The sequence below is a fragment of the Salvia hispanica genome, chromosome 2, assembly GCF_023119035.1.
Source record: "Salvia hispanica cultivar TCC Black 2014 chromosome 2, UniMelb_Shisp_WGS_1.0, whole genome shotgun sequence".
NCBI lineage: Eukaryota > Viridiplantae > Streptophyta > Magnoliopsida > Lamiales > Lamiaceae > Salvia > Salvia hispanica.
The window spans coordinates 625,754-641,123 of record NC_062966.1 but is presented as its reverse complement, the minus strand read 5'-3'; the positions used below and the strand labels follow the sequence as shown (position 1 = coordinate 641,123).

Below are 15,370 nucleotides of genomic sequence, written 5' to 3'. Positions count from 1 at the left end.
AGATGGACGGCTGTCCCAATTAAAATCCAACATCCTTTTAAGTTAAGGGACAAAAACTTATCTAAATTTGTCTCATTTTCAAAAAAGTTTCACACGTCAAGATTCCAAATGATCAGAAAATTACTAAATATAAATATAAATAAATTTGTCTAAACATGTGATGCCCTGAGAGGCTGAGCCTTTTAGACGGTGCTGGATAATTTATTTTATAATTTTAACTCACCACTAATAATAATAACAATAATAATTGTAATTGTATAGGTAACAATTAACATCCTTATAAATGTGTGCGAAATACAATTCCACCGGATAAAATATAACAAGAAGGTGATATATATTGGTTTATTGTAGCAATATTTTTGGACCACAACTATGAATTATGATCAAAACGTCATTTGCTTTTGCATTTTTTATGATCAAAAGAGGGCAAGTTGTGAGGTAGCCTCCATCAACTTGCAACAATGAAAGAAATAATTAAATTACGCTTCAATTGTTTAGCTGCAACTGGTTGAAGTAGTGCAATAATTAAAATTTGTTAATCCCCATTCTTCGCCGAGAAGATATACTCCACTTTTTATTGGTTCGGCCTGAAAATATATTCTATCGTTACTGTTTATGAATTTTTGACAAAGTTTGTTCAATCACATGAATTATTTCATTCATAAAAGTCGTATTTAAGCTTCATGATTTTTCAGGCAACAAATCATTGAAGGCTGTATAATTTAGATAAAAAAAATTGACCTATATATTGCCAAAAAAATAAAAAATAAAACATTTAATCTAAATATGTACTACCTACTTGAAAAATTATAATATTTAACAAGACAAATAATCAGAAAAATTATAGTTTTTCTATTGAGGGATAACCGCAAGTAAATTGGAACTTCGAAGTTAATCAGTTAGTACTCCCTCCGTCCCTGAAAATTTGTCACTTATTTCCTTTTTCGTCCGTCCCTAAAAATTTATCACCTTTCACTTTTATCATTTTTTGTAGTAGACCTCACATTTCACTAACTCATTTCCTCTCACATTTTATTTTAAAACTAATATATAAAAGTAGGGTTCACATGCCACTAACTTTTTTAACTCACTTTCTATTACATTTCTTAAAATCCGTGCCCGGTCAAATGGTGTCAAATTTTAAAGGATGGATGAAAGTAGTATTTTTTAAAATGGCGGAACGAATTAGAATTTGTCCAATTTTAGAGGGTTGTCATAATTTTGTTTTATTTACTATGGCCCAAACGATTGTCGCTTAGCCCCATTTTCTTTATGGGCAAAAAATGTATGGGCCTAATCCATTTGACTGGGCTTTTATAAACGGGCCAATTAACCATGCCTTGAGTTGATTTGACAGTTATCTGAATTTTATGTTTTTGTCTACTTATAAATTTCGTGAATAAATGGTGTAATTTGTACATCGGTTAAAATTCAGTCAGGATCACCTATTGGCTTTTTCTACGCCATTCTCTACTTCACTCCTCATATATATGAGTAATGGTCCCATCATCATATTTTATGTTTGTCATGGGTGGAATAGGAGATGGTGTAGGAAAAGCCGTAGGTGATCCTCACTGATTAAAATTTGTGTTAGAAGAGCATAATTTTCTGTCGGCAGAAGGTATAGCGGAGTGGATCTCCTAATCCATGTTTCTTACACCAATCCTAATACACACTCACAACTTAATAAAATAATTCCACTATCACTTAACCATCACTTACATGTATAAGACTATTTTATTAAGTTGTGAGAGGTGTATTAGGAATGGTGTAAAATAAATGGATTATGAGATAGTGGATGATGATGTATGCATTTCCAATCATAAACAGCTCCTATACAAATTCAGCCAAAACTTTCATATTTACTGTGAATTTTAAAAATAAAAATATTTTATATATAATCCAAGCAACATAATTTCCGCAATGTAGAGTCGTTTTCGACGTTCAAAAAACCTAAAATTCCAAAGAACTAATTAATTAATCACAAAAGATAATGAAAATTTACCATCAGTTGTTAAGAAATACTACTACAACTAACCTACTTTCCATCTCCATAATTTCATAAACAAGAGGACCATGAATCATGATCGCTTTTATATAATCATATACACCACCACCAACATTCCCCTTCTTTTTTTACAATACCATTTTTTCATTCCTAAACATGCTAAATCCTCTTAGCATCTTCACCACTTCTCTATCAACCTACATTAAAACACCTCACATTGATGATCATCATCTAAACCTCCATTCAATTCAAGAATCATGATCAAAGGGGTTGCTGCAGTGTCACCACCACGGCGCTCGTCACGTTCCTCTTCCCGTCCGACCACGTGATCGAGCCACTCCTCACCACCGAGCTCCCCGGAGACAGCTCCACCGCCTCCGTCCGCACCCTCACTAGAAAATTCAGCTTCTGCCCCACCCGCCGGAAAACCAACCTCTCCGGCTCCACCGTCACCGCCACATCCACCGGAGGCCGGATTCTCACCGTGTAGACGGAATCCGAATCTCCCACATTCGTCACCGTCCTAATAAAATGCGTAGACAGATTCCGCTTCCCATATTGCTGAAACACTGCGGCCAATGTGGGATAGTTCAAATTCCCAATGTGGCCGGCGTGCCTCGCGCCGGCGCAATCCGCCACCTTCCTCGTGATGATCCGAATGTTCGCCGCCGTGTAGTTCGAATTGCAGAGGAAATCGACGTAGTCGAGGGACGAGATGTCGTAGACGAGGCCGGGATCCATGGCCTTTTGCGGGTGGACGTGGCCGGCGCCATAGTCCATCACGGTGGAGACGTTGCCGGTGGATTCGTCCAGCATTGTCTCCCCGCGGCTGTCGTGGCTGTACGCCGTCGTCATCAAGGCCGACTTGATGGCGGCGGGGCTCCAATCCGGGTGGGCCGCCTTCAGCAGGGCGGCCAGCCCGGACACGTGGGGGCACGCCATGGACGTCCCCGAGAGTATGTTGAACTCGGTCCGCCGCTCGTCCGAGGTGACCCCGCTCGGCCCGACATTCGCGGGCCAGGCCGCGAGGATGTTGAGGCCCGGGGCGATCAAATCCGGCTTCAGGATATCTGGAGTCTCCGGATTCGGGCCCCGGGCCGAGAACGCGGCCACGACCGGGGCCGGAGCTACGTTGAGCCGCGTTCCGAGGAATAGGATCGTGGCCTCCGCCGGAGAGTTCGATTTCTCGGCGGATTGGATGTATTTTCTGATTTCATCACCCTCAGCCGCGCCAACCGCCGTCGCCGGTAACAAGTGGCAATCCGCCACCAAACCCTCACCGTCGAAAACTCCGTTAGCGATAATCATACCAACGCCGCCGGCTTTCTTCACTACTTCCCCTTTTGCCGGTCTCGAATTGATTCCTCTGTCGCATAACACGATTTTCCCAGTCACCAAATTAGGATCTAAAGAGCCATCCAAACAGAGGGAAGACGAATACCCATCGCTACCTTCGCCCCCGGCGTAGATTAGCGGGTAGAGCTTATCGTGCGCCAGCGCCGGACCGCCGTAAATACTCACGCCGGAAATCTCCCTTCCGTCACCGAGCTTAACATTCGCCGGAAAATCGCGGTCGATCGTCCCCGCGCCGACGGTTGTCATCCACGGCGCGACGTTAGTGACCGTCAATCCGCCGGGGCCACCGTTTCCGGCGGAGGCGGAGACGAAGACACCGGCGTCCGAGGCGCTGAAAGCGCCGATCGCTATCGCGTCGAGATAGTACGGCACCACCACTCCGCCGACGCTGAGAGAGATCACGTCGACGCCGTCGGCGACGGCGGCGTCGAACGCCGCGAGGATGTCGGAATCGTAGCAGCCGGCGTTCCAGCAGACTTTATACGCGGCGAGGCGCGCCTTCGGCGCCATCCCCGCGGCGACGCCGCGGGCGTAGCCGAGAGTCGACGCCGGAAAAACGTACCTCCCGGCGGCGATTGAAGCCGTGTGAGTGCCGTGTCCGTCTGAATCTCTCGGAGATCGAAGCTCCGTCGATTCGTTCATTTTTCCGTTGCTCGCTTCATAACCAGCGCAGAAATACCTAGCTCCGATCAATTTCCGATTACACACATCCGCCGGAAAATTCTCAGCGGCGACACACTCTCCTCTCCACTTCGCCGGCGGAGGACCTAAATCCCGATCATTGAAGCTCTCTCTCTCCGGCCAGATCCCCGTATCGATAACTCCAATGACGAGATCCGACCCGAAATCGGACTCCTTCAACAACCCCGCGCTATCTCCCGTTTTCAATCCTAGAAATTCCGGCGAACGAGTGGTGTGCAAGTGCCTCACCTGCTCCGGCAGCACCGCCATCACTCCAGGCAAATTCCGCACCTTCTCCACCTCAATCGCCGACAGCTCCGCTGCGAATCCGTGGAAAACGTTGTCGTACGAGTGAATCAGCCGTCCAGATGGCGCATCGGCGGAATCGGACGCGGTGGCGACGGATCTCAGCGTCGATTCGTACCAATTGCTGTGAGTGAGGTACACCGAGGGTTTGGCGTCGCGCTCGACGCGAACGATGAAGGTTTTCCGAGGATTGAGCGCGGAGGAGGCGGTGAGAAGGAAGGGGATTAAGAGAGAGAATGTGGAGAGGAGGGGAGAAATCGCCATTGGAGGTCCAGATTCATTCATGCAGTTTCAGTAGTGTGTGAGTATTTAAGGTGTGAGCTGGATTAATGATGGTGATATTGATGAACGGCTGAGATTCATAGTTAGGATTTGATTTATTTAGTTACTTTGGTTGCTAGATTAAAGAGACGAAAAGGTCGCTTTGAAATAGTTAGGGTTAATTAAACCATTATTTGAATCGAATATTACTATATGATAGCACCTTAATACTAGGGATTATTGTTATTTGTGAAGAAATTATATACTATATGATCATTATTTAATATGTAATCAAGTACTACTCTATTTAGAAATAATATTCAAAGATTTTAATTTGGACAAGTTACTAAAAGATATCATTTCTCAGGGATGTGATTAAAAGAAAACTCTAAATATTATACAAACTTAAAACTATGATCTGCAAAAAAAAAACATTAAGAGGATAATGTCAACAGAATTTTAACGGTAGTCAATAATTGATGTTGTATTGATATTATGTTGATAATGTGTTCACATTAAAATTTTGAAATTTTATATTATATTAATATTATATTGAAACAGTGTTGAAACTGTATTGAAAAATTTTGAGTTTATACAATGTATATGTTTGCAATTACTACCCTCTCATGCTCTATGTTATCATTTTTTCACAACTTTTTTCAAATTGTTTAGGTAGAATGAGTTTAGTTAAATTGGAGTATATTCTAGCTAGTATAGCTCATAAAGTGATCTAATAATTATTAATTGAATGCAGTGATGCTTCCTTATCCAATAATAGATTTATGGGGAACAAACAATTAGATTTGACGGTTAAGTAGGTCACAATCAATTTATTTGCTAAATGAGGCTGTAACATAAATCTATTGCTAAATCCCATAAGTATAAATTTAGTAAATTGACGGTGACGGGCATCTATTTTGCATTGCTAAATAAGTAACCTAGATATCGGTGAGGTCCAATCTTGTTATTGTTAATTGTTTTTTCTATATTCACATCAACCTTAAGGCGAGTGTTTATTGCAAATATAATAAGGTATTTATGAAATTGATAATAGACAAAATAAAATACTGAAGCTAATTGAATGTCACGTGTGTGCTGCAATTGTTGTTGAGTGCAACAAAACACACTCGTTTTGTCGTTTTATTCCAGTTGTAAAAAGTATAGTCCTTTAAGATATTAACTTCCTCCCCACTTACCAAAAGCAATTATTAATAATAATAATAATATACATTTCTTTTATTCTTATGTTACCTATTATTGAACAGATGCCTCTACTTATAATATTGCTTGGCTGCATGGAATGTCGTGTAAATAAATACATATATCATATATGGGGGGGGCCTGCCGAATAAAATGTGTGTGCGTGGGTTGGGGGTATATATAATATTTTGAATAAAGAATTTGTTACTGTATTACTTTATTTTTATAGTGGGATTTAAAAATTAAAGTCTTGATATAACATAGTGTGACTTAGAGGTGTGATATTATGCTCTCGTAAATGCAATATATTAAAATATTAACATAATAATATTGAAATATCAACATAAATTTAGTTAATATTAAAATATACCGTGTAACATTAATATTTAAAATATTAATATAAATTTATATTGATATTTTAATGTGACAATATTGATATTCAAATACAATACGATTGAGTTAGCAAATTTTCAATTTATGAAATATGGGACTTACACGTTCTCAGTTTATGTATAGATGGATTGACAACAGAAACTTTACAATGATGACTCCCTTAAAAAGTGGAGTTTATCTAAATAAATAATTAATTATGTCAAATTTAAACAATTGAAAAGCTAACGGGTTCAACATACTACTACTACTACAAACCAATAGTGATACGAAACATAGAGTTCAAAGAATCAAATTAAACAAAAACCAAAAGTTAATCATATTTTCTTCTACCCATAAAAATAATTTTCGTTTTCTACTTTAATATGTCCCACAAAAATGCCTCTCTATTTTGGCCAATCTTTTACTATCTCTTACTATCACTATATAGGATGAGCCTCATTCTCCAATCTTCACTACTTTAATCACCTTTTATTTCTACATCTCTTCTATTTTATTACTAGTTCTGCATTAAAACTCATGCATACTCAAATCCCTACTTTTTATGAAATAGAGCTTTACAATTAGTAAATTACCCATAAAATTATATTTAAAAGGTATATCAAAGTACATATATACAATAAAAATGAAACCGAGAAAGGACATTTGAGGCATCTATCAAGTGACATTTTTCATAAAAACTACAAGAGCTACAAAATGTCTTGCCTCAGATACCATATAATTACACATTAAGCAACTAATTTGGCTATTATATCCAATTAGCCCCAACAAATCCCTCTTTTGGGACATTTCCTACCACCTACAATTCTTCCACAAATTACATTTTCCTCCCCATATGTATTCAATATTTCGCCTCTCGCCTCCTCCGTAAAATGAGGGGAAAAAGAATACCTTTCCTCCACACTAAATAGCGTCAAAATGTAATAACCCAAAATATGAGGGGCCATAAAGAATTATGAAAAACTCAAGAATATCCATTTCCTGATTTCATCTTTTTCTTGTAACTAGTAACACTGCATTGTGGGCATATGTATTCCAGCCCATCTGTCTTGGCATAATCCTGCAAATATTCAAGAAATTGTGGTTTTCAGCCATGGAAATAATCAAATAATGGCTCAACAAGTTAACAGTAGTTGTGGATTTGAGGTGTTACTTTGAAGGCCCCCAAACCGGGCCGTCGGTCGCAGCCAAAATGGGCCCACTCCCCGCACAAACCGCAGTTGACCCAGTCTCCGGGCGCGCTACTGGTGAATGTTCAAAAACGCCGACCATTAGTGATCAACTCAAGGGGTAAACATAAACTATTAGCTTCGTGCTGAAGCGTGTGTGCAGCAGATCGCTATGTTCAAGAAAAGAGAACTCGTTTTCAAAGCATCGAGCTTCGGTGATCGACTCAAAGGCCAAAATAGAGCATAGTAGTGTGTTGCAAGCACGTATGTGAGTGTGCAGCAGAGCATAATATTCAAGAAACGAGTAAATTTTAGAAAAACATCGAGCTTTAGCTATCGACTCAAGGGCTACAAAAATCCGTAGTAGGCGTGTGTATGTATCTGTGCGAACGTGCAAAATCAAGATAAGAGAAAAGAGGGATTGCGGAAGAACCTGCGGCATAATAAGCAGCACTCGCCATCGACATCATCGTGAGCCAATTCGTATTCTAGAAGGTAAGTTTCATAGTGCCTTTTGAGCGTATTTCCCACGCCCTGGTTCAAGAAACGTACGTATATTAAGTTTAAGCAGGATTAAAATGCGTAAGCGTAACAAGTTTCAAAATTAAGAAATCAAGTTTTGGGGCATTACGGTCATTCTGTTGGTAACCGTGTGATTGCGCATCTTTGAAAAAACCTGTCCTTTCCAGTTAATGCCGTTTCCGACGTGAAAACCCCCTCGTGTGACAACCTGATCATGATCGTAAAACCATCATCAAACTATGTTACTAAAATGATATTATTTCGATCCTTCAAGAAGCATTACTAGGAGTCTAGGAGAAGTCTTACTTCCCGGTAGAGGTTAAATAGATCGAGACGCTTTGCATTTAGTATGGCATCTGGGAACTCGGCAAGGCCCCCTTGAGGGATGAGACGATTATGCCCTCGAAGGATGAGGAATTGCATCACATCCTTGAGAAATTCCTCCTTCACGAAACGAGAAGCAGAAAGATGAGAACTTTGAAAATCAAAACAGAAACAAATGGAAATATTTAGATTGAAGAACAATATACCTCGGAGCACACGTGCAACGGGCTTCTCCCACAACCATGCTTCTTTAGAGGGAGAGGATTTAAGGATATGACCTGCTTAGCTAATGAAGCCGAACTTGATTTCCGATGGGAGGGTGGAGTTATCCCAGCATTATGTTTTGCCGGAGGAGGAGGCAAGTTAGCCTTCACAGGGCCTCCATCGTGCCCATCTGCCACCGAAATTCTAGAAAACGGAAGCATCTTTTGGTGACGAACGTGAGGGATGGGTCTTAAGGCAGCTATCTTGATTCTTCGTCTATGGGTCATACTTGGCAAACTGACTCCGTTCGATGGCATAAGTTCGTTCTCTTCTTTTTTAATGTAGGTCCGGCTTCCTGCAGCTAAACCGTTTAAACCGCTGGTGGTAATTTCCTGGCAAATTGAAGGCCTCTTTCGACTAGGAGGAGGTGGCCTTAACCAGGATGGAGGGCTGCTGATTTTTAGATTATTCGAGAATCCATTCTTCCCCTGCATTGAACAGAAAAACAGCAGACGTTCTGCATCTTCTTTCTCGAATGAAGCTACAGCCAATCCCTGGATGCTGGCGATTCCGAGGGCCACAAAATTACGGTACGAAATATCAGGTGCTAGTTGCCTCAAAACCTAAAGTCAAAACCATGAAGCACTTAGGAAAATAGAAACATAATTTTTTTTTCGATAAATCACATGGTCATACTAACGAATTTAAAGGGGTGATGCATAAAAAAATGGGTGCAACGGCCATATAAAATGGTTCAGTAAGAGAAATGAAAAATTAGTACCTGTGAAGCCCAACTCGGGACCTTCATACAGACTTCGAATACTGCTGCTCCACACGCTACTGAGACAGACCTTCGAGGTTCGGATGTGGGCGGCTTGTTTTCATCAGAATTTGGCGGTGCGTGGACCAGCTCGCTTTTGTCAATGATTTCACTCTTTATATGATTCTCCAACAGCTGTAAGAATTGGTTGAGTAATTCAGCCAAATTACAGAAATAATAAAGAGAAAAAACCGTAAAGCCAATATTGGAAAAGTTTTAACGCATCACCTGATCATCAAAGCATGTTTGAGCACTTCCCGATACCAAAAGAGAAATGTGGGCTGAACTACTGGTTGATAAATCACATCGCATTGTCACTACACCCCGAGAAAACGTGCCAGCTTGGAGGGGTGGAGGTAGAGCACTGGAAAATGATACAGGCAGGTCAAGTTTCCGACGTATATCAATAAACGAGGAAAACAGTACCAACAACATGAAAATTGCAAACAAACTTACCTAACCCGATTGTGAAGTTTGCTCCCTCGCATCTGAATTAGCACAGGTAACAAAAGTTAACCAAATGAGCACTCAAACAGATCATCATCTAAAGAATGAAATTAGCAATAACCAAAGATTAGTTTTTTTTCATTAATTTTCTGAAGGGTGGTGGTGCTTACTTCGATACTGAGGAGGGCATTCAAACCATCCTCCAACGGACTCAACAAACGAGAATCCTGAAAATAGTAATCAATTAGGTCCAAGTTTTCCTTGTCTTTTTCAAAACGAAACATTAAATACATTGGAATTTTTAGTTTACGCCATTACCAAGGAACTAGCCACTCCACAGATGAGGAATCTCATGTTCACATCATCGTCGTATATCTTTATTGCAGGAAGGGAGCCAGACGTGCTTTCTTCATCTTCCCCAGCATCCTCAATCTCGGGAACGTCGACAGTGATCCTAGGAGGTTCCCCAAAAAGATTAGGGCCCACCTCATCATCGACTTTCTCGCCGTCAGGGAGGACACAATTATTTCGAAGACAGTAAAGCCGAAATGAGGCATCGGCTAGTTGGAAAGCATCCCATGTATGACACGATGAGCTACAGTAGATAACATAAAAGGCACCAGGTTAAGATTTTAGCAATTTAAATTGAGACATGGACACAACAATATACGGAGGACTGCAATGTTTGTCACACGAGTAAGTGAAAGCAACCGTATTTGTTAAATTAATCAGTAAGTAATATAATTACCTTTGTATTACAGATAATAGAGCATTACGAAAATGGCTAGCCGCATAGCATGAAAATGAGTTCTTCCAGTATATTACGTAAGGAATACCCTGCACAGATGAAGACGGTGAGCCGGAAGCAAAATCTGCATACGAATTTCTTTTCTTGTCAAAAATTGCTAGCATTTTCGACAACCAAAATTACTCCTCTTTGCTTACCTTCGAATGAAGAGACTTGGCCAACTTTTCACCATCTGGAACCTCCAAATAAACCTTCAAAAAAGCGTTTACTTCCAATCAGACTTAATATGAGCATTAGAGATATGAAAGTAAAAACTTTAAGCCAAGATATTTCAAAGTTACTTTCCCACTAATGCTCGTGTTACTAAGGAGAAACTGGAAATCAACCACCGACACTCTTTTCTCAAGTTGACATCAAATTTAATGCATGTTCCTCTTCATCTCTATATAAACTAAACTACTCGTTGTTCATATATTAAAGAAAAAAAAACTTCTATATAGTGGCAACCAAGAACCAATCCAAAAGCTAATAGCAAATATAACGACAACTTGGTGGAGAAAGAAAAAACATACAGTAGTCGGAATTGTGGAGCTAAAAAGTCCGGAAACAGCCTCGGGAGAGGACAGCTCTACCCCTCCCAAAGAGAATGACCCAACTTCCTCATTTTCCAACTGTTTCCCTTGCAAGTAAACAAGATTCGGCTGCAACGAATCAAGAGATTTGCGGAACTCATCTGGTGTCGGATTCTTCAGCGTTTGGACCTGACAATGCCAACATAACCGATGTAAAAACTGCAGCAAACAACATCAGGTTCGACTTAGACGAGCTAATAAGCATCATTTATGCACCTCTAAACGTCCTGAAGATGCAATTTCAGGGAAGGGGAACCTCCTCTTCTCCTCCGAAACATCTTGATTCCGCTTGCTCTCTGCTGGTTCCGAACACAAGACCGCGAGAAGATTGCAAGTGTGTTTCAGAGCTCCTTGGGTGTGGAACATATCCAAATCACTGGTTTTTACTCGAGAAGGGCAGGAAACTTATCCAAATTTACTTATCTCTCACAAAATCCACTTATCATCCACTTTAAAAACCACATTCAAGCATCATTGCAGCAGCATGATGAACGAACTTCACTTGAACTAGCACCAAAATTCACAACTTATTTCCACACAATTAACACAGAAAAATCGAGGCCTGATCTGCAGATAAATTAACTGAATCAAAATCAAATAAATTTCTACAGAATCAGAAATCATAACTTACAAAAATCACACAAGAATTACTTAACACTTCAATCTCCCAACTTATGAATAATACCCAAAATCAGCTGAAACAGAAACAAAAAGACATTGAAGATTTCGAAAACCCAGATGATAAAACAAACAAACTCACCGACCCAGATGGAGAAATCAACAAAGATCGCCGCTTTCAAACCAAAACAAATCTCCTATCGCATACAGAGGGAAGAAAAAATAGGTAACCCTAATGCGACTGCCTTTTTAATAATTCAACCCCGATAAAAATCAAACCATAAAAGAATAGGAAAAGGGGAAAATAAAAAAGAAAAATCGTGTGTTTCAAGAATCTTTATCAATTGATCTTCGAAACAAGTGATGCTAAATCATCTCCATCTAAAAAAAATTGGGGAAATCTTTAATCTTTATTATAATGTGGCAATAAACTAAATTCTTTTCATAATGATCTGTTAAAACTTCAATTCTGATTTTGTTAACTTGAATTCATCTGCTATTAAAATTAGGTAAGTTAATTTTGCAGTAATCATTTACTTGGCAATTTTTATTTTTTTTGGATTATCAAAGTCAAACTACATTTCAATTTTCGTCCCAAATCGTAAGGTGTGTTTTTGCACTGTTTTCATTCATTCCCATTTAGCTAGGATTGATTGAATTATAATTGGAATAAAATTGAGGGAATATTGAATGAAATTTCTGGGTGCTTTGGAAGAATACTGAGTGTTGTATTGTAGTCATCTTCTCTCTCTTTTCCTTCAATTTTGCTTTATATTTTTAATTATTTTGGTAATTTCATTTTATAAATCATATGAACATCAAATGCTGAAATGCATAATTGGCATATTGCATTCAATAAACAAATTAAAGTGAACATTAAAGAGGAATTTTTTAATAGTAGTGTATGATATTCTTGTTCATCTGGTCATCTCCCACCATCAAAACTAGAGTGTTTTTTTGAAGTAGTGTCTTGAGATATTAAAATGCTAGTAAATTCTTATTTTTTGAAAATATTTTCATTTTTGCACAATAATAATAATTTCAATTACTTTACAAATGTGAATTTTGTAAATATATATATATTTACTCATATGAATAGAGTAGAGGTAGATGATAAATTGTAATATGTGACAGAGTTATACAAATAATTTCATCTTTCTATTTTGACTTTAAAAAATTGGCTTGAGACTTGAGTGCATATATGATTACAATAACCTACCACAATGGCTGTTCGAAGATGAATAATTATAGCATTAATTATAAATCGCTCTTTTTTTATGTTGATGAATTAATATTATCAGCAACTTTCAAAACCTCCTACAATTATTACTCCCTCCGTCCCATTAAAGATGACTCACTTTTCTTTTTGATTTGTCCCAATCAAGATGATCCATTACTTCTGTATTCCCTCTCTTACTTTACTCTTTCCTCTTACCACACAAAATATAAGTACATAAAATCTCGTGCCGCCCAAGGAATGGATCATTTTCCTTGGGACGGAGGGAGTACTACTATTTACTAGTAGTAGTACTTTTTATTTACAGCTGGGTTTAGATAAAAGAGCAAAAGATGGTTTTGAACTTTGATAACATATACTTATGTTTTATTTTTGTTGAGCATAATAACATGATGATACGTGTTATGAAATATATTGAGTTTATTTGGTATAGTTGTTAGTAAAATATTTAATTTACCCAAAAGTTAATTTTTAGGATTATTATAATGGGTAGAAATGAATAATAGTGTAGATAGATTTGAGAATTAATTTAATTTATTAATATTTATCATTGATAATTACAAAAGTAGAGAACCAACTACAACTTCAAATTTTAAAAGTATATTATTTAGAATCAATAAATAAATAAATGAAAAGAACCGATTTGCATGTGTTTCCACTTGGACTTCTCAAATAACAAAACTTACCATCCATGAACTAAAATTATCACCAAACTTAACACTCAAAACTTTTCTACATCAACACGAAAATTGGCGGCTCTGACACCACCACGCTTCCAACACCTGTAGCCTCGCACTGGCTACGGCGCTCGTGAAAAGATGCCAAGATTTTTCTCGTGGAAACCTCGATTTTCTTCATATCTTCCAAATACACTTGTGTGCTCCTACACTCCACACTACAAAACCCCATCTCACCCCTAAAAAACAAATCAAAACACACATTTAAATATTTTAGAGTGGCAAATTTAAAGGTAATTATAAAATGCGTTCTAGTTGATTTTATTTCGAAAAGAATTACCTGCACATGTAAATTTCTGTGCCACTCAAAGGCTTGTGGCAGAGGTGGCAAGAATTGAGAAAATTGTAAGAATATTGATAATGGTGGCAAGAAATTCCATCTTCTGATTTCACATTATTTTCTTCACTCGAATAATTTGTATTGGAAAAAAATTCAAAAACAATTTTCATCGAATTATAACCCCATTTCTTCGACTTCCACATTAATGATAGCATGCTGAAGATTTCATGATTTGAAAAGCTTAGATTTGAGTTGAATTTATAGAGTAGGAGGACGAGAAGCATCGTGTGAGAAATGAGAGGCATAAAAGGAGTAGCAGTAGCAGCCATGGAAGATAAATTGGTTTGAGAGAGCTAGCTGGAAACAGTAATTGCATTTAATATTTGATACCTTACATCAATATAAGGATCCACACAATACAATCACCTCAACCTAACAAACTATCACAATGGATCATCCGTCCGTGTGTTGGGAAATTAACACAGGCAATCACGAATATAAAAGGAGAATGAACACAAGAAATTGTTTACCCAGTTTCGATACAAAGTGTATCTACGTCTGGGGGCGATGTCAAGCAAGGATTTCACTATATAATTTTAGGATGATTTTACAATGAGGGAGCACCTCTATTTATAAGTACAATAGAGAGCCCGTAAAACTAGGAAACATATTTCATAAGGAAATATCTTCTATGGAATAAATCTATCAGAAACTTCTAGGAAACAAATCATAAATATGGTAAGAGATATTTTAGGCTCTATAATTAACATTGTGGTCCATTTTAATTTATGTATTTAGCCATTTTACCTATACTACACTAGGAAGTCTACCATGTTACTCTTTCTGTCTTAAGTCTAAAATGTGCAAAAGTTGCGACCCCATTTATGTACTTTAAGTATTTATGTTGAGTTCGTATTCAATTTTTTATTTTCCTAGAGTCATTTTCAGCAAAAAAAGAAAAGCACATTAATTCTCTTACTTTACCTTCTATTATCATTCTATTTTATTCTATATCTACGTAGCCACACTAAACAACGCTTAAATTACGTGCTCAAAAGAAAGACTAAGTAACATAAAACGACAATACTATAAAACATCAAGTAACATAAGACGACAATACTATAAAACATCGCATAAAAATGACAAATTCATTTAGTTAATAGGAGTATAACTAATTATGTGACTTAAAAGTAAGTAAGTCTATGCTTTCAATATTTCAAAAAAAGAATCCTATTTCACCAAGAAAAAATCCAGTGCAACTACAATCATACATCAAAAAAATTCCGACATAATTATGCTGTCCACAAATATCTCAGAAATGACTAATCCAGAAGCAAAATTATAAAAATATTTTCATTTTTAGCACTTTCTTTAATAGGAGTAATAATTTCAATTGAATGCACTGACCATTTAACTACATTCTGGTTTAG

General features: G+C 38.0%; 2 protein-coding genes across 5 annotated transcripts; both read right to left on the bottom strand.

The window, feature by feature from the left end:
* Positions 1-2,057: 2,057 nt before the first annotated feature.
* Positions 2,058-4,619, bottom strand: LOC125207272 (subtilisin-like protease SBT1.5). Its single transcript, XM_048106541.1, has one exon. The coding sequence runs from the start codon at positions 4,613-4,615 to the stop codon at positions 2,270-2,272; it is 2,346 nt and encodes a 781-aa protein (XP_047962498.1). The 5' UTR covers positions 4,616-4,619; the 3' UTR covers positions 2,058-2,269.
* Positions 4,620-6,855: 2,236 nt separating this feature from the next.
* Positions 6,856-12,108, bottom strand: LOC125207353 (AT-rich interactive domain-containing protein 4-like). Of its 4 annotated transcripts, none has more exons than XM_048106653.1 (16): positions 11,829-12,108; positions 11,285-11,650; positions 11,009-11,197; positions 10,634-10,687; positions 10,437-10,525; positions 10,007-10,283; positions 9,859-9,915; positions 9,698-9,729; positions 9,470-9,605; positions 9,203-9,376; positions 8,424-9,044; positions 8,200-8,337; positions 8,003-8,101; positions 7,805-7,905; positions 7,356-7,446; positions 6,856-7,262 (listed from the first exon to the last, which is right to left on the bottom strand). In XM_048106653.1, exons 2-16 carry the CDS (start codon positions 11,432-11,434, stop codon positions 7,167-7,169), a joined length of 2,304 nt encoding a protein of 767 aa, XP_047962610.1. In that variant the 5' UTR covers positions 11,435-11,650; positions 11,829-12,108; the 3' UTR covers positions 6,856-7,166. The 4 variants fall into 4 exon arrangements, with proteins under 4 accessions (XP_047962610.1, XP_047962607.1, XP_047962608.1 ...); XM_048106650.1 differs by having other exon boundaries at positions 11,285-11,635; XM_048106651.1 differs by having other exon boundaries at positions 11,285-11,630.
* Between the last annotated feature and the right edge of the window lie 3,262 nt (positions 12,109-15,370).